Here is a 26,778-nt window from a genome sequence, read left to right as displayed (position 1 = left end):
GGTTTTGGGCTTGCCACATTCCTAAGCAGGGAGGAGTGGAGATAAAGAGAGTTGTTTAGGCTAGGAGGTGTTTCTTCCCGTGGGAACGAAAGCTGACCCTGCTGAGACCACAGGTGTCCCCGACATGAGTGATGTTGAGCTGGCCATGCCCACCCTGGCCACACTCACCCCAGCCCCCTGAGGTCAAACACGACCCTGACGAAGCCCTTAATGAAATCAAGTTTGACACCCCTGATCTAGACTTTCTCTAAAAAAAAAATCTTAGTAGGTTACCAACAGGCTTAGTTTAATATCAAGACTTAGAAGCTGGGCTCTTCCTAAACAATGGTGGCTAGTTGTGTGGTGTTCTTTTGAGGTGGTGGCAACTCAAAAATAGGCGTACGAATGTTTTATGTTGGCTTAATTTAGGTTAATGCCGGCATGTTGCTCCTAAGAAATCTTTTGAATCTTTTTGAAGCTTGGCTCGAGGCTCATGATTTAATTAGGGCAATCGCCGGATCCCTGACAGGTGGAACTGCTGGATGACCTTCTACCAGGAAAGTTGATTGTGGAGCCCCAAAACTAGAACTCCTTGGTCTTGAAATTCAAGCCAACACATGCTCCAACATAGGAGACCCAGACAGATTGTTTCCTAAGGAATATCTGCAGAAGTTCCTGGCCCCACCATCACAACACAAGGGCCGCCTCTTTTATCTGTGCACGGGATGTCAGGGTGCATGTTGAAATTAGTTGTGATGGAACTATACTACTTCCTTCCATCTGTCTGTCCCTCTGGTCTGTCCATCTTAAACCACCTCAAAGAAAAAAAAATAATGTAATTCCTCCGTGCTGTTTTGTTATTTTGCATATCATTTTCACGAATGTGGCATTTTAACATCCTTATGTATGGCTGAAATTCAGTCAGTCTCTTCAAAGTCCTTTACAAAATTGAGATTTAGCATAGTGCAGTGTTGGTGAGGTATCAGGAGTTTTAGATTCAATGTGTGGAGGGTGAAGGATGTTTGTGTTTTTTTTCATCATGGTCATGAAGTGCATTGAAGATGATGTTTGATTTTGTTGTACGAGATGCAATGACAATAAAGTAAAGAGATGAATAAATACACAAATTTATTTCTCACAAGAATAGGGCGTAGTTTCCAGCCGCAACTTGGCTGAACAGCAGGAGTACCACTGCTCAGTGGGATTTTTCTTTTTTTAAAAAAATTACATTTTATTTATTTGTTTGTCAAACATGTACAAGATAACAAGCGTAAGTATGAACATAAACAAGAACAAAGGGAGTAAATACACATCAATGGGGACAGGGACTGTAGGCATGCTGGGTGCACTTATGCACACCCCCTTTAAAGACCTCTTAGGAACGGGGTGAGATCCACAGTAGACAGTTTGAGGTTGGAGCTGCAAGGGTTCAAGGCTGTGACAATGGAGTCGGGTAGGGCGTTCCCGGCGTTGACCAACCTGTTGCTGAAGTCATATTTTCTGCAATCGAGTTTGGAGTGGTTTACCTTGAGTTTGTATCGGTTGTTTTCCCGTGTATGATTGTGATTGAGGGTGAAGAAGTCGTTGACAGGCAAGACGTTGTAGCAGACAATTCTGTGTACTATACTTAGATTGGACTGCAGGCAGTGCAGTTCCAGATTGTCCAGGCCCAAAATTTCAAGCTGGAGACATGGGGAATTCTATGGAGAGTGGAGGAGGGGAGGACTTTTCTCGGGAAATACCTCTGAACCCGTTCAATTGTGTTAATGTCCAATATACAGTATGGGTTCCAGGCGGACAAGCTGTATTCAGGAATTGGTCTGGCAAAGGTCTTGTATGCCCTAGTTAACAGATCAACGTTGCCAGGGAAGACGCTTCACAAAATAAGGTTAACAATTTTTAAAGCCTTTCTGGCAATGAAAAAAGATTGGATGAAGAAGTTCCATGGGATCTCAGAGACTCCTGCTAAGATCCCAACCCTCAACCCACATGGCAGCCTTGGCTGTTCCCACTCAACAATGGGTGGTACCATTCTTGCTTTTGGCAAGGGACCTAATTAATCCGGCTGGATCCAACCATTAGACCGATGACACAAACCTTGGCATGATCATATATCTGCCTTGTATCATCTAAGCAAATGGGAATCCATCTCCACGTCTTGCTTGCCAACGATCCTGGTGTCGATTGGCTGTGCTAAGAAGAAGAAAGTTTACAATTACGATTAACTGGGAAAAGCTGCAAGCGTTTATAAGAGATAGCTTTCTCCACAAAACGGTTTTGCATACAAATATTTGCCCTGAGTGTGTGTTTTCTCTGCACAGATTGTTCTAATGCAATGAGACCCCTTGCCAATATTTGCATAGTTCCTCAAATTTGTTTTATTCACAAAGATTCCTTTTTTTCCTGCTTTTTCTCCCTTTCCCCCCTCCATAAACCCAAATATCACCTACTTTCTTTCTCTTCTTAACAAGTTCATTTTATAGTCATTGATTTACTTTTCAGGCAAGATAAATTTATCTTCCGCTTTTTGGAATTTTTCACCATCAAAGGGGGAAAATATATTTGTGCCAGGAAAAGCAGACTCTGCACTGCATGCCTGGAGTTCTGCACACACCAAGCTGTTAAACTCGGAGAGTGCCAATCACAAAGGCTAGGAAAGTTTGATGACTCGGTGCCGTTATTCAGAACATTTTAGCTCTCTGCTCCCTCTCTCATTTTCCCAAAAAGAAATTAAAAAATGAAACCAATTCCTGTTGCTTTAAGTGATTTCCACTTTAAAAAAATATTTCAAAGACAAATTCCACATCAAAAAACGTGGTTCACCATGAATTCTATCCCAGAGAGGCAGGTATTAGGTTTTCTAAGGACTGGTGGCTTAGAAGTAATAAAGCTATAAACTTTATGTAGGGAAAACATGAAATGAACTTCCCACTCTGGCAAAAGTTCTATTTGGCCCGAGTTGCAATAAATTTTGGGTTAGGACTGCGGTTTATTTTTTTCCCCCTAGTTTCTTGGCAGAATTAATCTGGCTTTCGTTTGTTTCTTGTTTAATAGATTAAGTTTATTCTAGGGTTTACCCAATCATTTTATCTTGTAGTTTGCTGGGATAAAAAAAAAAAGCAGGCACACAACAATGCCAGCAAACGTTGACATTTATAAACTAGTGGAATTCAACAACAAGATTAATAGGAGATTTGGGAACTGAAAAAAGTGAGGGGAAAGGAAACTCAAAGATTTCAGAACTGGAAGGCTTCCAACTTATGCGTTGTAGTCGCAATGGCTTTAAAGTCTTCTGCAACAGGAATATTAGATGAAGCTGAAGGAGTAAAAAAACCACCTCCTACCAAGGCTGCATCACATGTTAAATGATGCTTAGGTTTTGTGGCCAAAACTCAGTTGCATTCACCCAACATACTTCACTTGTGGGGTCCTTGGTGCTTTCTGAGCTTGGTCCCTTTCTTGTAGACATTTCATCACCCAACTAGGTAACATCTTCAGGGTTTCAAGCAAGCCCAACTCCTTTCCGGTGCTGAACATAGAACGATGGGGCTGGAAGGAACCTTGGAGGTTTTCTAATCCAACCCACTGCCCAAGGTAGGAAGCTTTATACCATCCCAGACAAATGGTTGTCCAATCTTTTCTCAGAAACTTCTAGTGATGGAGCACCTACAACTCCAGGAGCCAAGCTGTTCCATTGCTTCATTGTTCTTACTGTCAGGAAATGTCCCTTTAGTTCCAGGTAGGATCTTCCTCTGACAAGTTTCCACCCATTGCTTCTTGTCCTGTCCTCAGGTGATTTGGAGAATAAATTCACTCCCTCTTACTGGTGACGGCCCTTCAAGTTTTGGAAGACAGCTATCATGTCACTCCTAAAACTTCTCTTCATTAGGCTGAACATGCGTGCTTCCCTTAGCCATTCATCACACAACGATGGTGATATCTACTTGGGTAACACAACATCTGCAAGAAAACAACCAAGTTATCAAGGACGCCCGGTTCAGTTCTAAGCTAGAAATATTCCGGCTAAGCAAATGCTGGCATTTTCACCCAGATCTGAATTATTCTGCATATTAAGTCCTTGATGAAATAACTTGTAGGGATGCTGAGTTTGCAAGCTTTGCACATCACCACTAATGTAATTTAATTACTCGTTTATGTGATACATAAATTAATTTGGACATAAACTTTCTTCGGGATACCTCCATAAAGAGCAGACGTAATAAATAAATAATCCTAATCGCACCTTTAGTGGGTATTGACTTATTTACAGAGGCAGCCAATGGCCATATTTCAAGGGAGAGATTTCAACGGGGAGTCAAAAACGAAGCATATGGAAGATTTTAGCATCTCGCCTTCGCCTTGGCCACAGAGCAAATCCCATGGAATGGCAGTTCTTATTTTGGAAGACTAAATATACCGGCGTTGGAACATTTTGTGGCCATATGGCATTTAGATTCAATACCAGAATTGGCCCTATTAGCCTCGTGATAAATCAGCATGGGGTGAGGTTTGAACGGCTCCTATCTTGTTTGTTTGGTGATGGTGCCCCTATCACAAAACACCGGTCTTTCAAAAAAAAAATGCTTTCAATCAGAATAGAGCTGGAAGGGACCTTGGAGGTCTTCTAGTCTAACCCCCTGCTTAGGCAGGAAATCCTATACCATTTCAAACAAATGGTTATCCAGTCTCTTCTTAAAAAACCTCCAGTGATGCAGCACCCACAACTTCAGGTGGCAAGTCGTTCCACTGGTTAATTGTTCTCACTATTAGGAAGTTTCTCCTTAATTCCAGGTTGCTTCTCTTAGTTTCCACCCATTGTTTCTTGTCCTGCCCTCTGCTGCTTTGGGAAATAGGTTGAGTCCCTTTCAAAGGGATTCATCATGTTTGCTCAAAGTATTTGAAAAAGTGCAAAACTCTCTGGATGGCACCAAAAATGAACAAGAGAATACATTTAAATTCCCAAGGATGCTATTTTTTCTCCAGTGGGTTTGCAGGTATTCCTTACCTTGTATCAATTGGTTTAGTGACCATTCAAAGCTACAACGGCACGGAAAAAAAAGGGACTTACAATCAGTTTTCACCCTTGCGGAATCCCCCAGAGTCAACATTCAGACGCTTGGCCACTGATTCATATTTATGACGGTTTGTAGAATCCGGAGGTCACGTGATTCCCTTTTGCGTTCTTCTGACAAGCAAAGCCCGATTCATTGAACGGCCGTGCTCCTAACTTCACTACTGCGGCAATTCACTTAAGGATAAGGTGGCGAGAAAGGTTGCAAAGTGGGTCAAAACCCACGTCACAAACGTCTCGCTTGGCAACCCAAATGTTGGGCTCTGTTGCAGTCATTAAGTCGAGGATCCCCCTGCATATTTCCTTCTTATTTGTCCTGCCATCCAGTCTTTCACACAGAATCATCAATTCCGGAGAAACCCTTTCCCAAAGGCCGTCCTTGTAACTCAAAGCGGTGGGGCAATTAAACAAATGTTGGATTTCCCCCATCCTTGCCGCCGGATATTTCATCTCACGTACATGGTTCTGCCTTTTGATACAACCCTTGATTTGCAGATGTGTTTGCTGGGCAAAGCTATTTTCCATCTGAAGGGGAAATTAGATTTTTTTTTTCCTCCCCAGGAGTAAAAACCTTGAATGAACAGTCAATCAGGAAAGCGTCGGGGAAGGTTAAACAAAGCGCAGACAAAGACCTTGATTTTGTGATGCTACGAATTCTGGAGGCTACACAATGAATTTCTGCTGGGCAGCCGAGAGCAGGCAAATGCATATTTATGTACATACTTCGCTACGAAACGATGTGGTTGGGCTTAGTTTTGGGGGAGGAAAATAAAGGGGGAAAAATTCTGCCGCTGCCTAACAGCATCCATCGATATACATCTGGCTAGAGTCCCGTCAGTGTGTGAGAAAGTTGAGGGCTTTCTTTCAGTTTGGAAACTGAAAGGATATTTCCTGTGTGAGCAAGGAGACAGCAAGGAGCCTGGGCGCAGCTTAGCTCAACAGTTCTGTACTAAAGCTCCTTGGTGCTCTGAAACTAAACCTGAAACTGAGACTCCTCTCCGCTGCTTGTGTTTTGCATTTGGAAGAGATTTCTTTTCAGGTGGGGAGGGGGAGTAGAACTCCTTGGCATCAGAGTGTATTAATAATAACAATATAGAAAATACTAATAGCTCTGATGGTCATTTTGAAAAATCATTTCTTAGGGAGCCCCTAGAAACCAAGAGGAACATAGGTGCCAAATTTCAAGTCTGTAGGCTTTATGGTTCTGGAGATTTTGTGATGATGCGTTGAGTGGTATTTCGCTTATATATATATGTATATAGATTGATATGCAACTAGCTAGTCAATATTCCTGGGAATGTTGGGGTCACCTGCATTTTTGAGAAACTGCTCCAGAGCTAATTATGGAGAATAATAACTGAGCTTTCCTCCCCTATAGAAATGTTGCATAAATGCTCTTCTATTTCATCATTAATTAAAAATAACTTCAAGCAAATTCGCTTTGCTTTCAAACTCAGTGCCCCTACAATGGGACCGTGTAAATTGGGCCATAAAAGGCAGCTTTTAAACAAAATATGGCAGCTTTGTAGGTTTTTGATTCGGTAGAAGTGCATTCATCTGAAAGATTAGTGCTATGGTAGTGCAAGGCTTGGAATTTGATCCTAAAATGGTGTTTTGAAGTGTGTGGAAGTGCAAATGTACAGCCAGTTTGGTGTAGTGGTTAAGGTGCTGGCCGAGAGACCTGGAAACAGTGAGTTCTAGTCCTGCCTTAGGCACGAAAGACAGCTTGGTGACTGTGGGCCAATCACCAGGAGACAGTGAGTTCTAGTCCTGCCTGAGGCACGAAAGACAGCTGGGTAACTTTGGGACAATCACCAGGAGACACTGAGTTCTAGTCCTGCCTGAGGTGTGAAAGCTAGCTGGGTGACTCTGTGCCAATCATCAGGAGATGGTGAGTTCTAGTCCCACTTTAGGCATAAAAACAACCTGGGTGACTTAGGGCCAATCACCAGGAGCCTATGAGTTCTAGTCCTGCCTGAGGCATGAAGGACATCACTCTTCCACATGTTCTTTTCTTCCAAAGAAGTTTCCAACCAAGATAAAAACGAAAACACAACCTTCGTAATTCTCATTAAATAAACGAGAGCCAGACATCCACACACAACTGGAAGATCTGAAGGACCAACTGGGAACAGGTCCTCCAGGAATAAAATCTATCCATGCGGTCTCTGGGAGTCAACGTTGACTTGATGGCCCTGAACCCATCCATTCACAGCCCTCTTGTAAGAACAATCCATGGTTTAATTTACAAATAGGGGACAGTTACACTTTTTTTTTTTAACAAAAAGCCCAAACAAAACCTGTATGGATTCTAGAAAATGTCTTCAACTCATTTAAAGCAAAAGTTTATTTTCTTGTTGTCATAACTCTTGATAGCTAACAGATGGTTGAGATGTTCGCCTGTCAAATGGATTGGCTCTGCTTAGTTCCTTGGACTAGTTCTTGGGGTTTTGTTTTTTTTAAAAAATGTTCTAATTTTAAAAACATTTCACATGTGAGCTGGATGTATTTTTTTTGTAAATAACCCAGTTAGGAGACGACGGTAAGGGATCATTAAATATAATTTCTCATTTTTCTTTCTTTCTTTGTACAGCTAACTAACGGACACAAGGTGGCATTGTCTTCTATCAGTTACGCTGGATGTTCCATTTCCATTTTCTGCTTGACTATCACGCTGGTCACGTTTGCAATTCTATCGTGAGTAATTTTAAGTTTCCTTCCCGCTGAACCAATATCAGTCTGGAAATATAGATAGTTGGTTGGAAGAAGAAGAAAAAACTACCTCAAAAACTCCACAACTTCATTTTCAGGCCACTGGACTGAATGCTTTTAGGTGCCGAGCGTTTCATAAAAAGATTATTAATTCCTTAAACCTCCTTTAATTAGATGCCACCCATATATTAGTAACACACAGTTGAGTTTGGTGTAAATTACTTTAATTTCTTGGAAGAGGGAAGCTTTTAAACATAGCAGGCTATTTCCTTGTCTTTTATTCTCAGGGTATTTACAGAAGCGTGACATTCCCCATAGTGGGTTCCCACGAAATCCTGAGACCTATAGGTCCAAAACTTGCAGAAAAACTCAGGATTTGTAGTCAGTGGTGAGATTTAAATTTTTTTACTTCCAGTTCTGTGGACATGGCTTGATGGGCATGGGGTGGCTTGGTGGGCGTGACCGGGGAAGGATACTGCAAAATCCCCATTCTCTCCCCACTAACCTGCTTTCCAGCTCTGTTCTCCTGTGCAGGGCAACCAAAGAAGACCCAGATGATCAGCTGGGACTTGGAAGGCAGAGAATAGATTGGGGGGGAGCGAGGGGCAAGGCCAGTCAGAAGTGGCATTTGGCGGTTCTCTGAACTACTCCAAATTTCTGTTACCGGTTCTCCAGAACTGGTCAGAACCTGCTGAATACCACCTCTATTTGTAGTCCTAAAGCATCTTGAGTGAGCCTGTTGGAGAAGATAGCAGAAATTTATTTACCCAACCAAGATGTTGAAATGAGGAAGGGACCAGTGGTGAGATGAGTAGGAGGGTCTGTGATTGGCAGAAGTAAGATTAAGAATGTTATTGTAGATAGTTGTGCCATGCTTTGGATTTGAGTGCAAAAAAAAAAAATGCTTTGTGGGAGAGACAAATTAAGCACCTGTGTGAGAAACCCATCTTGTCATGCCCAAAAAGCCAGGTTCACACATAAAGGAATAGTTAAATTGATTCACTGCTAAAAGCCTAGGCACATGAATCTTTTCAGCTAAGGATCAGAACATGCTTGGAGTTAGATAAAGAATTCAACAGAATTCAAGGGAGGTTGGATTTAGTTCACTTGTGGCTATGCAGGGATTCTAAGTTAATCTCTCTCTTGACTCCACCCTCAGGATTTGAGACTCCTACTCCTACACTTCCCACCAAGCCACACCCACAGAACCAGTAGTAAAAAAAATTTTTTTGACTCCCACCACTGCTTCAGGGGTGCAGAAACATCTCCTTACGCTTCGATTCAGAAATCTGAATGGAAACCCACACCGTTGAGCCTTTTCTCCAAACCCAATGCCATCAATCTCGTCAATGGTGTTGGATCCATGGATCAGACCAGATCCTTTATTCAAACGACCTGGGCCCTTCCAAGGAGACTTCGTTTAATTCCCCCAAACGTCGCAAATAACAAGGCTTATGATTATCCTCAGCTTCGATGGTTCTCTGAGAAATATTTGCTTGGTCTTCCGGAATGCCAATTTAACTGTGCTTTGGGGAGGCTAGTAATATATTTTTCTTATTTCCATATATATAGCGAAATCACTTCAAGGTAGAGAATGTGACAATGAGGTATTTACGAAGTGCCAGATTTCGACTGAGTATGCAAATGGCCTTTTCCATCAATCTTGCTCGTTTAATTTGATCCTTGTTTAATTTTTAACTTGTTTAATGTTTAATTTAATTTTGCCTTGTCCAGCAAGTTACTCACGCTTACGCATCTGAAGGGGATCAGACCCAAACATATTAACATGAAAACCACTTGGGCTGATTCTCCATAAGAGATGCACGCTGATTGAAAGCCCCAAAGGTTGGGGTGTGTGTGTGTGTGGATACCAATAGAGGAGAATTATTTGCAGCGCAGGGTTAAAAGAAGGGGTCCTTGGTGCTCTCTGAGCCTGGAAAACACCAGGAACCCTCAGATTAGGGTAAAAAAAGACCCCAAAACAAATGGGAAGATATTCATATTTCCTTTCCTGTCTTCCCTTGTTGGAGGCGAGTGCCAATTTTTGGAATTTATTCTGCTTCCTTATGTGGAACACAACAACCTTTCAGCATTGTCGTTTGGTTTTAATTAGTTTTATTAAACCCAGAAGCATTTTGGGAAAGGAGGGGAGATGGGCCCAGTTTTTTTTTTCCAACTTTGCTGAACGTTGTGTGAGCCTGCAGGGAGGCTGTGTCTATCAAAAGGCTTTAAAAAGTAGCGGAATCCAGTTAATATTGCAAAAGTTCATTGCATGGGTGCCAAGTAGAGTTGGCCTCAGGAAATTACCACCCTAATTAAAACCTAATTTGGTAACCTTTCCAAACTGGAGGGCTAAGACAATTAAGAAGAGAGAGAGAGAGAGAGAAACAGAGACAGAGAGAGAGAAACAGAGAGACAAAGACAGAGGTAGAGAGAGACAGAGAGAGAGAGACAGAGTCAGAGAGAGACAAAGAGACAGAGAGAAACAGAGACAGACAGAGAGAGAGGCAGAGAGACAGAGAGAGAGAGAGGCAGAGAGAGAGAGAGAAACACACAGAGAGAGACACACAGAGAGAGTCAGAGAGAGACACACACACACAGAGAGAGAAACAGGGAGAGAAATGGAGACAGAGACAGAGAGACAGAGACAGAGAGAGAGAGAGAAACACACAGAGAGAGACAGAGAGAGAGAGAGACAGAGAGAGAGAGACAGAGACAGAGAGAGACAAAGAGACAGAGAGAGAAACAGAGACAGAGAGAGACAGAGAGAGACAGAGAGACACACAGAGAGACAGAGACAGAGAGAGGCACAGAGAGAGACAGAGAGAGAAACAGAGACAGAGAGAGAGACAGAGAGAGACAGAGACACACACACACACAGAAACAGAGAGAGACAGAGACAAAGAGACAGAGAGAGAAACAGAGAGAGAGAGAGAAACAGGGAGAGAAACAGAGACAGAGAGACAAAGAGAGAGACAGAGAGAGAGAGACACACACACACACAGAGAGAGAGAGAGAGAGAGAGACAGAGAGAGACACAGAGAGTTGTCATAGCTTTTGATGTAGAAAGTGATGGGCAATTGGATATGTAGAATGGAATTCATCTTGGTGGTCCTCTCAGGTGAATGACAGCAGATACTCCATTGTTTCTGTAGACAAGTGTTTCTCCACCTCTTCAACTTTAAGATGGGTGGACTTCAACTCCCAGCACTCTACTGAAATATTTTCATTTTCAGAGCACTCCCTGAACACCGCAACCCAATATTTTAATTTTCAGAATACTAATAGATGTGCCTCTTTCCCCCCACCAGCTCCGTCAGTACCATCCGCAATCAGCGTTATCACATCCATGCCAACCTTTCCTTTGCTGTCTTGGTGGCTCAGATCTTGCTCCTTATCAGCTTCCAGTTTGACCCTGGGACGGTGAGTGAAACGGATATTCCTCTGATTTGGCCTTCAATGGAAGAGAAGAGCAGAATATTGGAAGGACCTTGGAGGTCTTCTAGTCTAACCCCCTGCTCGAGCAGGAGATTTTTCTACCATTCCAGACAAGTGGCTGTCCAGTCTCTTCTTAAAAACTTCCAGTGATGGAGCACTCACAAGTTATCATAATTTATGTTAATTTATCCAGCTAATTGTAGAACATAGAATAACAGAGTTGGAAGAGACTTGGAGGTCTTCTAGTCCAACCCCCTGCATAGGCAGAAAACCCTACACCACTTCAGACAAATGGCTGTCCAATCTCTTCTTAAAAACTTCCAGTGTTGGAGCATTCACAACTTCTGGAAGCAATTTGTTCAACTGATTGAATTGTTCTCACTGTCAGGAAATTCCTCCTTAGTTCTAAGTTGCTTCTCCCCTTGATTAGTTTCCATCCATTACTTCTAGTTCTCCCTTCAGGTGTTTTGGAAAATAGGTCAATGGCACTACGCCCCACTGATGTGCAGAGCATGAGTGTTTTGTGAATGTAGCAATGGTGTTTTTAGAATAGGAGAGGAGAGGAGAGGAGAGGAGAGAAGAGAAGAGAAGAGAAGAGAAGAGAAGAGAAGAGAAGAGAAGAGAAGAGAAGAGAAGAGAAGATAGAAGAAGAGAAGAGAAGAGAAGAGAAGAGAAGAGAAGAGAAGAGTTGGAAAGGATCTTGAAGGTCTTCTAATCCAACTATCTGCTTAGGCAGGACATCTTATACCATCCCAGCCAAATGGTTGTCCACTCTCTTCTTAAAAACTTCCACTGTGGAGTATTTGCAACTTCTGGAGGCAAGTTGTTCCACTGGTTGATTGTTCTCACTGTTAGGGAGTTTCTCCTTAATTCCAGGTTGTTTTTCTCTTTGATTAGTTGTGCCATCCATTGTTCCTTGTCTGGCCTTCTGCTGTTTGGAGAATAGCTTGACTCCCTCTATTCTTGTGGCAGCCCCTCAAATGTGGGAAGACTGCTATCCTGTCCCCTCTAGTCCTTCTTTTCACAGGAGAAGAGCACACAGCTCGGCTGAGAAATGTCTCAGGACCTAGCCAAATATTTATCTCTTCCACCCAATTTTTTGCCTAAACTGAGCATTCCTGCATTGCCACCCAATTCTGCACTCCTTACTCGTTTGAAATATAGGCCCCCGGCCTTTTGAAGCAAACCCTCCTTTATTTTTAGACAATTTGTCACCGCGTTATTAAATGGCAGCCACCATGCTGACAGGCATATAATCCCGGTGGCATTTAAATAAGGAGGTTATTCGTTTCACATTTGTTCGACAGGCATTGGCACATGGTAAATGTGACAAATGTTTGTGTTTTCCCTTTGATTTCCATTGAAAAATAAAGGCAGGGATTAATCACGGCACAGCGGTCGTTGTTTAACGCGATAATTAATACTATTAATAACCGTAATGATAATCATGTGTTTTCATCAGAAATTGTCCTGGCATTTGGTCAAATGCGGACTCCCTTTATTTCTCTGGGAGGGAGGGAAAAACAAAAAACCCAGCACAGCAAAGAGACAATAAAACATGAAGAAGAAATTGTATTTGGGATATTATTCTTTTTTTAAACATTTCCTGGGGTTTCCCCTTGCCTATGTGTGAACGTTGACAAAACAGGCTCAAACTCCCACTTACAAAACACAAAACCGACTTCATTCCTTCAACCTAACCTTCTATCTGGTTCCAGTTTATTGAAATGGAGCTGACAGTTTGGCAAGTTCTTCTCCCCACAACCCCCAGGTCCTAGGGGAACAAAATAGATAAAGTAATAATAGCAGCAAAATTTTCTCTATCCATCACTTTGAAAGGAGGGCGTAGAGAGGTTGCCATTTTTCCCCCCTGCGGTGCTCTGAAATTCTTATTATTTTTATGGGGTGCTGTTGTGCATTTTGCCAGTTAAGGGGGTGGGGAAGTAAGTAAATGGCTTGTATTCAGCGAATGAGTAATCCATGTTTCTTTCACAATGGGGATCCCAGATGTCTATAGAATAAATAACAGAGTTGGAAGAGATCTTGGAAGTCTTGAGGTCCAAACTTCTGCTCCAGCAGGAAACTCGATAGCCAGGGGTGGGTTTCTACCAGTTCTGTCCACCTGTGTAGAACCAGTAACTCTGAAGAGCAGCAGACATAGAACCGGTTCTATGTCTGCTGAGGTTTTTGCCCACCTGGGCTCTTACCTGATCTTTATTTCCTGATTTTTCAACTTCAGCTGTCGAATGAGGCACAGCTGCAGTTAAAAAAGCAGGAAAAGAGGGCTGTTTCAAAGGATGCTTCTCTGCATGCAGCCTGCTGATGACGATTTACAGGCACGCAGCTCCCAGCGTGCAGGGAAGCTCGTAAATCCCGAACCGGTAGTTAACCTTGTCGTATCCCACCCCTGCCTATGGCATTTCAGACAAATAGCCATCCACTTTTTTCTTAAAAACTTCCGGTCTTGGAGCATCCACAACTTCTGGAGGCAAGCTGTTCCACTGGTTAATTGTCCTCACATTTAGGAAATTTCTCCTGAATTCCAGGTTGCTTCTCTCCTTGATTAGTTTCCATCTGTTGCTTCTTGTCTTGCCTTCTAGTGATTTGGAAAATAAATTGACCCCCTCTTCTTTGTGGCAGCCCCTCAAATACTGGAATATTGCCACCATGTCTTCCATATTCCTTCTTTTCTCTAGACTGACAATGCTTAATTCCTGCAAATGTTCTTCATATGTCTCCAGGCCCTTAATCATCTTAGTTGCTCTTTCCCCCAGCCTTACATTTGCGTTGTTCCATTTCGATATATAGTTTGGAAGTGTTTTGCATAAAAAGAAAAATCTCTGTGAGGTTGATCGTAGTTGTCTTTTGTTTAGATTGTGCAATTTTATTGCAATTGTATGCATCCTTCCTTCCTTTTTTTTATGGTTCTGGAGAATTACCCATGATCTGTGATTTACCCTGTGATCTGCCAACCAAATTGAACCTCACCCTCAACTCAGTTACTTCCATTGTCCTGTCTAGTTTCTGGATATCTTCCTTCGGTTCTAACAAGTTAAATGTATGGATTGAGATAGTGGCTACTTTAACTTAACCCTGGACCTTCCTGTAAATGGTTTAGATGAGGAGAGGAGAAATATATGAACCTCTAGATATTGTTTGGCTACCAAATCTCCTACTAATCATGTTGCCATGGATAGCTTGAGGTTCAGCCACATCTGGGAGATTTTAATTTCCAAACTCTCGATCTAGATTAGCCTTTCTCAGCCCAAGTGAATACAAGGAAACACCCAAGTCTACATGAGAGATGAATACCCAAGCCTACATGAGAAATCCATACCGCTGGGATCTTATTCCTATAGATAGATGGGCATCTTCTACGGTTTAGATCAGTTATTCTCTTGATTTAGGACTGATGTGAATAGACCTCAGAAGGAGCATCTCATTGTCCCTGTCTGGAAGTTGGTTGATCAAATAACATCTTCACAATTACAGATAGACTATAGCTCCAGGAAGCTTAGAGCAGATGGAAGGATTTAGTTAACCTTGGTTGACCTCCCAAAATGTCATCAAAAAATCCCAGCGGCGTAGGCTAGACAAAGAAGTAAAAAAATATCCTTAGGATGAGAGAATGTCAAAAAAAACCATCCATCTGGATATGTCCATGGAGTCTGGAGGAACTATTCCTTAAGAGAAAATTTTAAAAAATATATAGACAACAGGGAAGAAGGTGTGGGAGTGGAACTCGCTTGAAACTTCTCTCTAAGGCACCAAGGACCCAGTTATGAAGAAGGGAAGAGGCATTCTAATCTTGGCAAGGCAACAAGGTGACACTTCAGCGAATGTTGCCTAGGTAAGCTGAGTCACACGGTTGCTAAGCAACCTGACAATGTTTGTCTACCTCGCAGCATCGTGTCAAAAGCTTAGTTCAGCTCTTCCAAAGAAGAGAAGGAAGCACATGTTGTGTGACAGGTGGCAGTAGAGATGCTGACCTACAAAAGGTTAGAGGGGGAAATGATTACAAAAAAAAACCAGATTGTGTGAAATCTCTCCGTACCTGGATTCCAGTCGATGGGAAAGAAGGAGATGACATGTTAAAAACAGGATGACAGTAGGGTTAGGGCAAAAAAGTCAGATAGAGGGAAATGGCATCAAATGTGGCCGATTATGCAATTACTCTCGTGGCTCATAAATCTAATTTTCTGTCCACCTCTCCCTCTCCTTTTGATGGTCTCAGTTTTCTTCTCATCACTCCTTCAGGGGCAACTCCTAACAGCTAGAATGATTAATCCGTGGAATAACGTGTTGTGGGTGCTGCCACATTGGCGGTTTTCAAGAAGAGATTGGACAAGCGTTCATCTGAAATGAGATAGGGTCTCCTGCTTGAGCAGGGGGTTGGACTAGAAGACCTCCAAGGTCCCTTCCAACTCTGTTACTCTACTATTCTCCTTGAGAGAGCAGAAGCAGGATTCAGGTTGCAAGGTTGCAACGTAGGAGGGAAAAACAGACTCCTCATATTCCCTATAAGTCTTCTCCTCGTTGCCTAGTGTGGTGTTTTTCAACCTTGGCAACTTTTAAGATCTGTGGATTTCAGTTTGTAGAATTCAGCCAGCCAGCCCTGATTATCTTAAAGTTGCCAAGATTGAGAAAGACTGGTCTAGTGGGTCACTTTTAACACCACCTCGTAGTGTTCTGACCCAGCTCCCAAACACGATAAACCCTCTGTATTTAAATCTATGATTCCTTTATTAGGAGCAGTAGCAGCCCGACAAAAAGTTTCTCTCTCTTACACACACAGCAGGCTAACAAGTCTGTCCAGCAGGGAAATGAATAGTTGTCTTCCACACCTATTCATCTCCACCCCCTGTCTTTTATCCCCAGAGCTAGGGTGGTGCCTCACTAGCAGCAGTGGCTCTTTTGTCCCAAGGACTGGCCCATAGATTTCCACTGCTCTCCTCTCTTCTGCCTTCTGCGCATCCGTGCATCAGGCACTGGACCCAGCTGTTCCTCCTCTTCCTCATCAGCCACCTCCAGACCTGGGGGCTATTGACTCTCCATCTGAGGGCTGATGGACGGCCCAGGCTCCCTCCCTCTCTCTCCCCTCCCTCCCTCCTCCCCTCTCTCTGCCAGCTCCATTCCCCCTTCCCCCTCAGGGCTCCCAGGTTGCTCTGATGCTGGCCCCCAACTCCTCCCCCTCCTCCTCCTTCTCTGATTCAGCTGCTGGGGGTGGGGTGGCTGACAGGCCACAACGCTTCCCAAAAAGCATCAACCAGCAAGAAGGAACGGAGTGCTTTAGAAGTCTGCTATGTCTTATTGATGCAAATCTTGTTGGACAAGATATTTGGCGAGCTCTTAAAATCTCCCCCCTCTTAATACAATTTGAATCTTACTTTCCGTGGAAGGAATCCATTTCTTGATTTCAAAACCATGAGGCTTACTTTCCAGGGAATTTACATATTTATGAATTTAATCCATTCACATGGCCCTCTGTCTGTTCGATATGACTCTAGGCGACTAACTCTTAAAGATGAAATAAAAACAGGTTAAGAACAACCAATACTTAAAAAAATCCCATTGTGAATAGCATAAAATAGCAGCTGAGAACATTCAAAGCCAGCATGAAATGGGCTACACTCATAATTGTAGGGCCCCAGGCTTGATGACAAAGCCAGGATGTTTAATATCCTGAGAAAGGCCAGCAGGATTGAGGCTAATCTGATGTAAATTCTCAACTGTCCAGGTCATGGGTACTTTTTCAAAAGGCAACTGGGCTTTGTTTTTTTTTTCCTTTGAAGATGTTTCACTTCTCATCCAAGAAGCTTTTTTAGTTCTGACCGAAGTCAAAGTCAGAAGCCTGAAATCATAAGTCAGAACTGAAGAAGCTTCTTGGATGAGAAGTGAAACATCTTCAAGAAAAACAAAAAACAAAGTCCAGTTGCCTTTTGAAAAAGTAACTTTGGGGTGGCCGTTCGGGGTGGCTGCTGCTGCTGCTATGTGTGTGTGTTTGTGTGTGTGTAAATGTGTGTGTGTGAGAGAGAGAGAGAGAGAGAGAGAGACAGAGACAGAGACAGACAGACAAAGAGACAGAAAGAGAAAGAGGGAAAGCGAAAGAAAGAAAGAAATGAAAGAAAGAGAAAAAAAGCGAGAAGAAAAGAGAAAAGGGGAGAACAGGAGACAACAAAAAGGAAAAGAGAAAAAGAAAGAAAGAGAGAGAGAGACCTATTGATAAAAAATATTGATCTAGTAACAGCTGATTAAATGAGCTGGTTTCTTACAAATCCTCAGATCTTGGCAAGAGACTGTGATAGTAAAAATAAGGTATCTGTATCATCTTAGGCACCACAAAATTGCACCTCTTATTGAGTTCAGTAGGTGCAGCCCATTTTGGCCATCTGGGGCAAGGGTCAGAAGATTTCTGCTCCTCACCTTTCCTGTTCATTTGGCTGATTTGTCTTCTTTGCAGGTGCCTTGCAAAACCCTGGCCATTCTCCTTCACTTCTTCTTCTTGAGCACCTTTGCTTGGATGCTGGTGGAAGGGATCCACCTCTACAGTATGGTGATCAAAGTCTTTGGATCGGAACAGAACAAGCTCTTATACTACTATGGCATTGGATGGGGTAAGTCAGGTCTTGTTTTACCCTTAAAAGGAAATAAAAAAGACAATAGATAACTTCATGGGTGTAGAAGTTTCCTGCAAGCCAACCATCATGTCTTTTTAGCAGCAACCCACCATTGACTGCTGAATATCGCAGTGCCCTGGGTTGTGGTCTCCCACAAAATGTCCTGTGACTCCTTCTCCTTCTTCTTTCTGATTCCTCTTCTTCTGACCTCCATCTTCTGTGAGAAGCAAACGTGGGATTCTACCGGTTCGGCCCAGTTCAACTGAACTGGTAGCTTCGAAGATCAGCCGAGAGGGAACCACTTCGCTCGGACGATCTGTTCTTCAGTTTGGCCCGCCCGCCTGCCCGCCCAGGCTCTAGCCTGTCCTTTATTTCCTGCTTTTTCAACTTCAGCTGCTTTGTGCAGCACAGCTGATTGCTGTGTGCGCCCTGTGTGACACACGGGGCTTGCAGGAGAAGATGATTTTCAAATACTGCGCACATGCGCGCGCATTTGGCATGCACATGTGCCAAGCGCGTGCTCACCAAACTGGTTATTACACCAGTTGAAGCCCACCCTTGGTGAGGGGGTGTCATGGAGGAAATTTAGCTGGGTTTGCTGAGAATCCCCCATAAATAGGATTTGGAAAACAGTTGGGGCAGGGATGTCAAACTCAAGGACAGATCTGGCCCACACGGCCACCCTGGAAACAGTGAAGGAATGGCCCGCGGAGCTCTGTTTTCGGTAGCAGAGGGCTGCAGGAAGCTGTTGCGGCCGAAAATGGAGCTCAGGAACCTGTTTTCTTTGGCAGAATGCTCGGGCTGGCACAGGCACCCCCGACACAAGTGATGTCAAGTTGGCCATGCCCACCCTAGCCACCCCTCTGGGCTCCCTGGAGGTCAAACACAACCCTGATGTGGCCCTTAAGGAAATCAAGTTTGACACCCCTGAGTTGGGGGAATCAGATGATTTATTTTTCTATTCATTCATTCATTCATTCATTCATTTATTTATCAAGCATGTATTAGATAACGGATACAAGTATAAACATGATTATTAATACATGAAACGTATTAAAAGGGAGCATTAGGACAGGGACGGTAGGCAGATTGGTGCACTTATGCACGTCCCCTTACAGACCTCTTAGGAATGGGGTGAGGTCAACAGTAGACAGTCTAAGATTAAAGTTTTGGGGGTTTGGGGAAGAAACCACAGAGTCAGGTAGGGCGTTCCAGGCATTGACCACTCTGTGGCTAAAGTTGCATTTCCTGCAATCAAGTTTGGTGCGGTTTACCTTGAGTTTGTATCTGTTGTGTGCTCTTATGTCATTATGGTTGAAGCTGAAGTAGTCATTAACGGGTAGGCCATTGCAATGGATCATTTTGTGTACAAACATGGCTAGGGAGGATCCTTGAGTTCTGCGGAGGAGCTTCTTCCATTCCCAAGTTCCACTGAGATCTCAACATCCACTCGATGGCCCAGGAGAAGAAAAAAATCCATCAGAATGACAGAGCAGCCTCCTTAAATCTTAAACAGTCTGGAAATGCAAAGAACCAAAGGAATGCTTTTCCCATCCCAAGGAGAAAGTGTTGGCTGTATATAAGTGTTGGCTGTATATAAGTTGGACAAATAAATAAATGAACTGATGAAAAGACCCTCCCTCCTTTCAGATTCTAATCAGAAAATTGTGTGATTACCGCTGGGATTCAGAGTGCAAGACAACCAGATCATCCCCCTTGGAAACAACGTCTCTCAATTCTTCTGCTTCCTTCTGAATCTTCTTTTTTAACCCATCCTTATGAATCTTCTTAATTACCCTTTTGCTAGTAATTAACCTATGCTTAGCATCTTAAAGTATCAGAAGGGAAGGGCCAATATTGATATTTTTTTTCCCCCATCAAACCTTCTAGCTCCCTTCCTGACGCAAGGACTTGTTATTTAATTTGCTTGCTTATCTGCTTGCTTGCTTTTCCTGGTTGGATTGCAGTTTAGGGGAACTACATCGGAGCTACAAAACCAATTAAAGAAAGGTAGAACTTCTTCATATCTTTGCCAGCTTCTAGGCTACCATGCCACGGTTTATTCTCTGGAGGTTCAATAATGGAGAATATTTGTAGCTCGGGGTGAAATGAGGGCTCCTTGGTGCTCTGTGAGCATGGATATTTTCTTGCAGATGTTTCATTACCCAACCTAGGTAACATCATCAGTTCTTAGTGCTCTCTGAGCTTGATAGTCTTTGCAGACATTTCATTACCCAACCTAGATGGCATCATCAGTTCTGATAATGTTACCTAGTTGGGTAATAAAGCATCTGCAAGAAAATAACTAAGCTCAGAGAGCACCAAGGACCCCTCATCTCTGGGGTCTATTCCTGGGACCTTAGCTGTCTCTAATAGGAAGAATTTATATTCATCGCAATGAATTCATTACCAACAAATTAGAAACAAGTGTTTTTTAAATATCCACAAGTATCTGACAGACTGTTTTTCTGTTTAAACAACTGTTTGTAGAACATCTCTGTGGGGGTCTTTCTTAATTGCCTTTGCTCTTGAAATGCAGTCCTTTTTACATCAAAAATTATACTTCCCTTCCTTATCTTCTGGGTTCATTCAAAGCAGTCTGCACTAAAGGCATTTAGCAAAACAGAGAGAGGAAAAAAGTTCTATAATAATTGTAAAACAGAGGAGCCTGTATCCCGAAACCTATTCAGAACTATTGGAGGAAACAGGAATGACAGAATCCAACCATTACTCCAGATATTTTGAACAAGAAATGAGCGTTAAAGAATTATGAGGCTCAACACTAGCAGCCATTGCTCAAGAAACTTATTTGCCCCCAAATGCAATGTGAAATGTGTATATTTATGGCCTTTTAATGATTCATTTCATGTTTAATATACTTATGACTCAGAATTCCATGAATTTGGCATCTGAAATCAACCTTCTGAAAAAAAAGAGCTTGTTATGGGGAAGATAGATAGATAGATAGATAGATAGATAGATAGATAGATAGATAGATAGATAGATAGATAAGAAAGGGAACTAAAGATTAAGGGGAGGGGGACTTTATCTGGACCAGGTTATTTTACCAAGAATTTTTGGAAGCAGATTACCTTATGAATAATAATAGCACCAGAAGCATTTTCATTGCCTCCTTTTACTGTCCGTTATTCTCCCTGCTCTACACAAGTATAAAATCGAGACATTGGAGGCGGATTCTGCTTTAAGCTGAGCTACAACTTTGTGTGAGTGAAATAAGATCGTAATGCATCTGTTTCTAATCTCTCAACGGTCGGTTTTAGAATTCTGAACTTATCTTATTATAGCCAATCTATCGCTGTTAAACTTCCAGCCAAGCATTGAAATGAGGACACCCACTCACCGAGGGAGACATCCTAAAACAATTTCCATCTCATGACCTTAAATGGATTTAATTCTTTGCCACGTCTTGGGCGGGTGGGGGGTTTGAGCCTTCCAAGGCAATCTGTTTATTTCAGATTAGCCAAATCCCACTTGCATTTAGCCGTGGCGATCCACCAAATCTTGCCTGTAATTTTACCCAATATACCTTCTCATTTTCCATTACAACACACGCGACACCCAACGCCCACATCATCTCACAGCAAGCAGGAACTTTAGCAGCAGAGCCTGTTACGTGCACAAAATTATTTCTCCAGTTCTCCAGTTGGCTAGTCTGCATTTCACCTCCATAACTTTCATTATCTTACCAAGAAACTCTCTGCTTAATTTTCTTCTTCGATGCATCTCTGGGCTGATAAATAATCGAGTTAAGCCCCGGGAACATTTGAGATGCACTTTGGGCGGAATCAGCCAGGTTACAGCTATTTAACACCTTGGCTGAACTCTCTTTCTGGGGGTAACAGGAATATTTATGAGCATTTATTCTTTTATTATATATTTTCCCCATGCTTAAAGCTCTGTTCCAATTCAGAAGCTCTCATTGAAATGGATCTTTAACATCTATCAAAGAAGAAAAAGAAGGAACTCAAAGAGAATTCTCTCCAGGTAGATGGAATTGCTTGATGAAGCAGAGAGGGTGAAAAATGTGGGAACTTTCTCCTCCTCCAATTTAGAAGATGCATTGTGGTTTGGCTGGTGGCAGTCATTTATGGGAGTGAGGTCTACAATACATGGAGCAACCACACCTAAGTGGGTAAATTGGGCAGATCTAGTGTTTTCTATTCTTTTACATAGTGGGGGGATGGATTGCTTCCACTGATGTCTGGAGTTTGAGGAGTGGGAGGAGAAATTGGAGGAGGAGGAGGAGAGGAGGAGGAGAAGGAGGAAAAGAAGGAGGAGGAGGAGGACAAAGAGGAAGAGGAGAAGAGGAGGAGGAGAAGGAGGAGAAGGAGGAGAAAGGGAGAAAGAGAATGAGGAGGAGGAGAAAAATAAAGAAGAGGAGAAGGAAGAGGAGAGGAGAAAGGAGAAGGAGGAGAAGAAGGAGGGGGAGGAGGAGAAGAAGAAAAAGAAGGAGGAGGAGGGAAGAGGAGGAGAAAAATAAAGAGGAGGAGGAGAAGTAAAAGGAGGAGAAAAGGAGAAAGAGGAGGAGGAGAAGGAGGAGAAAGAGGAGAAAGGGAGAAAGAGAATGAGGAGGAGGAGGAGGAGGAGGAGAAAAAAAAGAAGAGAAGGAAGAGGAGAGGAGAAAGGAGGAGGAGGAGGAGAAGGAGGGGGAGGAGAAGAAGAAAAAGAAGGAGGAGGAGGGAAGAGGAGGAGGAGAAAAATAAAGAGGAGGAGGAGAAAAAGAAGGAGAAGGAGAAGTTTCCTCTGTAAGATGCAAGTCAGCTGGAATGCTTCAAGACTTTTCTTCAGGGTGGTGTTTTTTTCCAGTCATTCTCAAAGCAAAGCACCCCCTCAAAGATCTCCACTACCGCCCTGCCCACTGCTGTCCAGTTCATTTTCAAAGCCCCTTTTTAGCACTTTATAAATTCATGAAACAGGACTGGTTTCTTGCTCGCTCCTTCCATCCCTACCGTACATTGATCGCTTCGTTTCCAGTAATGCCTGCTAGTTTCCTATTATGCATCCATCTGCCTCTGTAATTGAATTTGCAACACTTTGCCAGAAATCTATCTTTCTTTAGCAACACCGATAATGAAGAGGGAGCTCACTGTGAAGCACACCCGTTGGCAGCCCCCAGAATTTCCCTGCCAAATGTGATCAAAGATTGTGGCTATTAAAACATCAAATCACAGGGCAGTCATGTTGCTTTTTCGTGTGGATTCTGGCTCGCCCAAGGCCCATCTGGGGAGAGGACTGGTAAGATTGAAAAATCTTTCCCTTAGGATCATTTTGCTTGTGGCTACATAGGGATTCTAGCCTGCTTCCTCTTTTGACTCCATCCTCCAGTTCTGGCACTTCTTCTCCTTACAGTTTCAACGCTAATAGTCCATAATAGCTAAACACTTCTGAAGAAATTTGAATTACTCTTTCGGTCTTCCTGTAGATCTGTACTTGGGCCATACTTACAGATAGTTCTCAATTTATGGCCACTCGTTTCATGATGGTTCAAACTTACAACAGGTGTGAAAAGAGGGTCCCACGACCTGTATTTTCACTTAGACCATTGTATCACCTCTATGGACATGTGAGCAATAAGCCTGTATTGACAACTGGTTGCAACATCGTGTGATTGTAATTTGGGATTATTACTTTTTTTTTTGCCAGTTTCTGGTAAAAGGTGCCCTTTGGGGAAGCTGGATTTGCTCAATTTGCTGAACAACCTTTGATTCTCTTTGACAATTGCTGTTAAAAATGGTCATACAAATCAGGCCTGACTCAATTTATAATTGCAATAATCTGCCATGGAAATTCCAGCCTCAATTGTGGTTGTAAATCAAGGACTACCTGTTATGGGCAACCATTTTTGTTCTGACCCAAGCCAAATTAAACAAACACAAAATATGCATAAAAGCAAACCCTTTTAATGTGGCGCTGTGAATTCTGTTCATTCACAGCCAAGAGTCATTCAAAACTAATTGTTCCCAGATAAGAACAAGCCCTTTCAAGGTTGCAAAAGTCTGCCAAGAATAAAAGACTAATTGCAGATAAATATCCCAAGCCAGAAATTTCAAAAAACAAACCGGAGTAACCAGGGCTTCAATGAGGACTCTGAGCAGAAAGAAATTCATTGCTTCCTGCAAAGAAGCCAACTCGGAAGACTGGCTTTTATCCCTTATGGGAGGGTCCATCACCTTCTAGCCTTACTCCCGAGTCGCCCGTGCTGCTTCAGCTGGTCTTTCCTTCGAGCAGCCCTGTGCGCACGTGCACTGAGCACAGGCTCCCTGGGTCCCTCTTCGTCACTGCTGCCAGACTCCACAATCTCCGCAGGCAGAACCCCACTCTCCGATAGTCTTAGTCCCACCCCTGCATCACACACAGGTCCCTCATCCAAGTCCTCACTCTCAGAGATCGCTGCTGTCTGCACCTGCTGCTGGCGAACTACAACAATTTTTGTGTTCAGGACCAGTGGTGGGATGCTGCCGGTTCGGACCGGTTCTCCTGAACCAGTATCTCCGATGATTAGCTGGCCCCGCCTATCTGCCCCACCCTATTCTGTCCTATATTTCCACGTTTTTCAGCTCAGCTGATTCGCGCAGCACCGTGGATTCCCGCGCCTCAGCTATTTGACTTACTGGGGCTGCCCAAGAAGGTGCTTGAAATGGACAAAGCGCGCTCTCATAGAACCGGTAGTAACATTTTGTGAATCCCACCACTGTTCAGGACCACACGTGGATGATGCAGAATTAGACTGAGGGCAGTGAAACGATGAAGCAAATATTATCCCCAAAAAGAACGGGGGTATTTTCATAGCCATAGAAAAACCACTTTTATAATGCTTAAACCACATGCAGTGTTTTCACGATGGCCTTCCTGGACCCCGCTTCTATCTTTACCCTCTTCCAATGAAGATGCTGATGCTCATCTCTTCATTCCTGCAGGCTGCCCGTTCTTCATCTGTGTCATTTCTGCAACAACATCTGTGGAAAGCTATGGAGAAGTCAACAAGTAAGTTCTGCAAATGAGATACTATAAATTTGTGGTGGCGGTGGTGGTGGCTCCTTTGAAGAATGTGGAGTTTGTGGATGGTGTCATGCACCCGTGTTTGCTCCAACGGTCAGCATTGAGCAGTCTCCATGAATCCATATCTTGGCCCAATGTCCTTAATGCGGCATCCTTCAGGTGTATCTGAGAATGGTGGAACGAAGTCCAGAAGATAGCTTTGTCTTTCTTCCACATCCAGATCATGTTAAGACTAGCAAAGGTGGCATTCCATTTGCAATGTTAGTTCTCAGGTGACCACCTTCCCGAGACAACTGGGGTGAAGATAAAACTATGGATTCTCTCCCTCTCTTATGTTCCTTGAACAAAGACCTGGAATGAAGCAAGCAAGCAAGAGAACCAATTTTTTTCTGCTGTCCGTCCCATCCCAGCTACATATTTTTAAAAATCAATGGTGGTTTGGAACTCATAGACCCACCATCCTCGTGCTACAATGTCATAATGTCTTTCCTTCTTTCTTTGCAGCTGTTGGCTTTCATTGGAGAGCGGCGCCATCTGGGCTTTTGTGGCCCCAGCTCTGTTCATCATTGTGGTAAGTTTGTCTTCCTTCTCTTCTCCCTTAGAAGCTCCCAGTGGAGCTGGTGGGATGACCATGGCCAACCACATTTGACCGTATGGAGCTCAGCGCTGGTTGTGCCTTTTCCAACCAACAGATTTTCTGAAAAGCCATCCGTTTCCCCAGATGCACCTCCCTTCACCAGAGGCCTCAGATAACATCTGTGAAGGATGATGCAGCTCACAAAAGCTGGTGCCTTTAATAAAACTTGTTCATTGGGGGGGGTGGAAAGTAACTACCAGGTGTCTCCTGCCTTTTTACTTACACATTTTACTTACACATACGCCAATCTCAACCGAACTATTTTGCTTAAGTCTTGTGCGGTGTTAAATGTTATTTTCAGAATCTGGCCGCACATGAACCGTATTTTATTCCCATTTCATTTTAAATTGTATTTTATCCAATGCCATTTTAAATTGCATTTTATCAGACCTGAGTAATATTTTGTGTCTGGAACTCTGCACTTGGATATGGCCCAAGGGCTAATCAATAAAGTAAACTAAAAACTGACTTCAGTCAGAAACGATGAAGCTTTTGGGATGAGAAGCAAAACGTCTTCAAGAAGAAATGAAGTCCAGTTGCCTTTTGAAAAAGGACCTTTGGAAAAACAAAGGCTATGGCTGCAGCATCCTTAAAGGTGAAGATAAAGTTTCCCCTTGCACATATGTGCTAGTTGTGCTAGTTGTTTCCGGCTCTAGGGGGAGGTGCTCATCTCTATTACAAAGCCGAAGAGCCAGCGCTGTCCGAAGACGTCTCCATGTCATGTGGCCAGCATGACTAAAATGCCGAAGGCGCACAGAACGCTGTGACCTTCCCACCAAAGGGGTCCCTATTTTTCTACTTGCATTTTTTAAGTGCTTTCGAACTGCTAGGCTGGCTGAGACAAGTAACAGGAGCTCGCTCCATTACATGGTGCTAGGGATTCGAACCGCCAAACGGCCCGTCTTTTTCTGATCGACAAGCTCAGTGTCTTAGCACCTGAGCCACTGCAGCATCCTTAGGTTTGGAAGACACAAAGGATCCACAGTTACCTGAATCAAAAGAAGGGCTCCTAGTAACCCCATGTTTCACAGGGGTGAAAAACGGATAGTCTCGGCTATGCGTTCTCCCTTTCTTCTGGTTCTAACCTAGCCAACTGAATGACACGTCTAGTTTTCTCTTCTACAACTGCAGTTTCGAACAGTCTGCTCTCCCCGCCCCCATCTTTCACAATGAGAAGCAGTATAGATCCACCGCTACTCAGCCGTGCAAGTTAATAGCCTGCTGCCCCTCCCAGCTTTAACACTCCATCGAAAGAGGAGAATTAAAGCAACTTCGTTAACTCCACAACCTCCTCCGGGCACATC

General features: G+C 43.2%; 1 protein-coding gene across 2 annotated transcripts in view; it reads left to right on the top strand.

The window, feature by feature from the left end:
* The window catches only part of ADGRD1 (adhesion G protein-coupled receptor D1), a 128,941-nt gene that overhangs the window by 67,741 nt on the left and 34,422 nt on the right, over positions 1–26,778 (top strand). For both annotated transcript variants that reach the window (XM_087913451.1, XM_026716229.2), the window contains 5 exons: positions 7,644–7,747; positions 11,074–11,185; positions 17,661–17,814; positions 24,756–24,822; positions 25,342–25,408. In XM_087913451.1, coding sequence (XP_087769577.1) covers positions 7,644–7,747; positions 11,074–11,185; positions 17,661–17,814; positions 24,756–24,822; positions 25,342–25,408 — 504 coding nt within the window. The remainder of the gene's footprint in view (positions 1–7,643; positions 7,748–11,073; positions 11,186–17,660; positions 17,815–24,755; positions 24,823–25,341; positions 25,409–26,778) is intronic.

This window comes from Pseudonaja textilis, chromosome 15 (genome assembly GCF_049901715.1).
Source record: "Pseudonaja textilis isolate UNSWEBS1 chromosome 15, rPseTex1.2, whole genome shotgun sequence".
Classification (NCBI taxonomy): Eukaryota; Metazoa; Chordata; class Lepidosauria; order Squamata; family Elapidae; genus Pseudonaja; species Pseudonaja textilis.
Note: the sequence above shows the minus strand (reverse complement) of the source record. Positions and strands in the feature narration are given on the sequence as shown.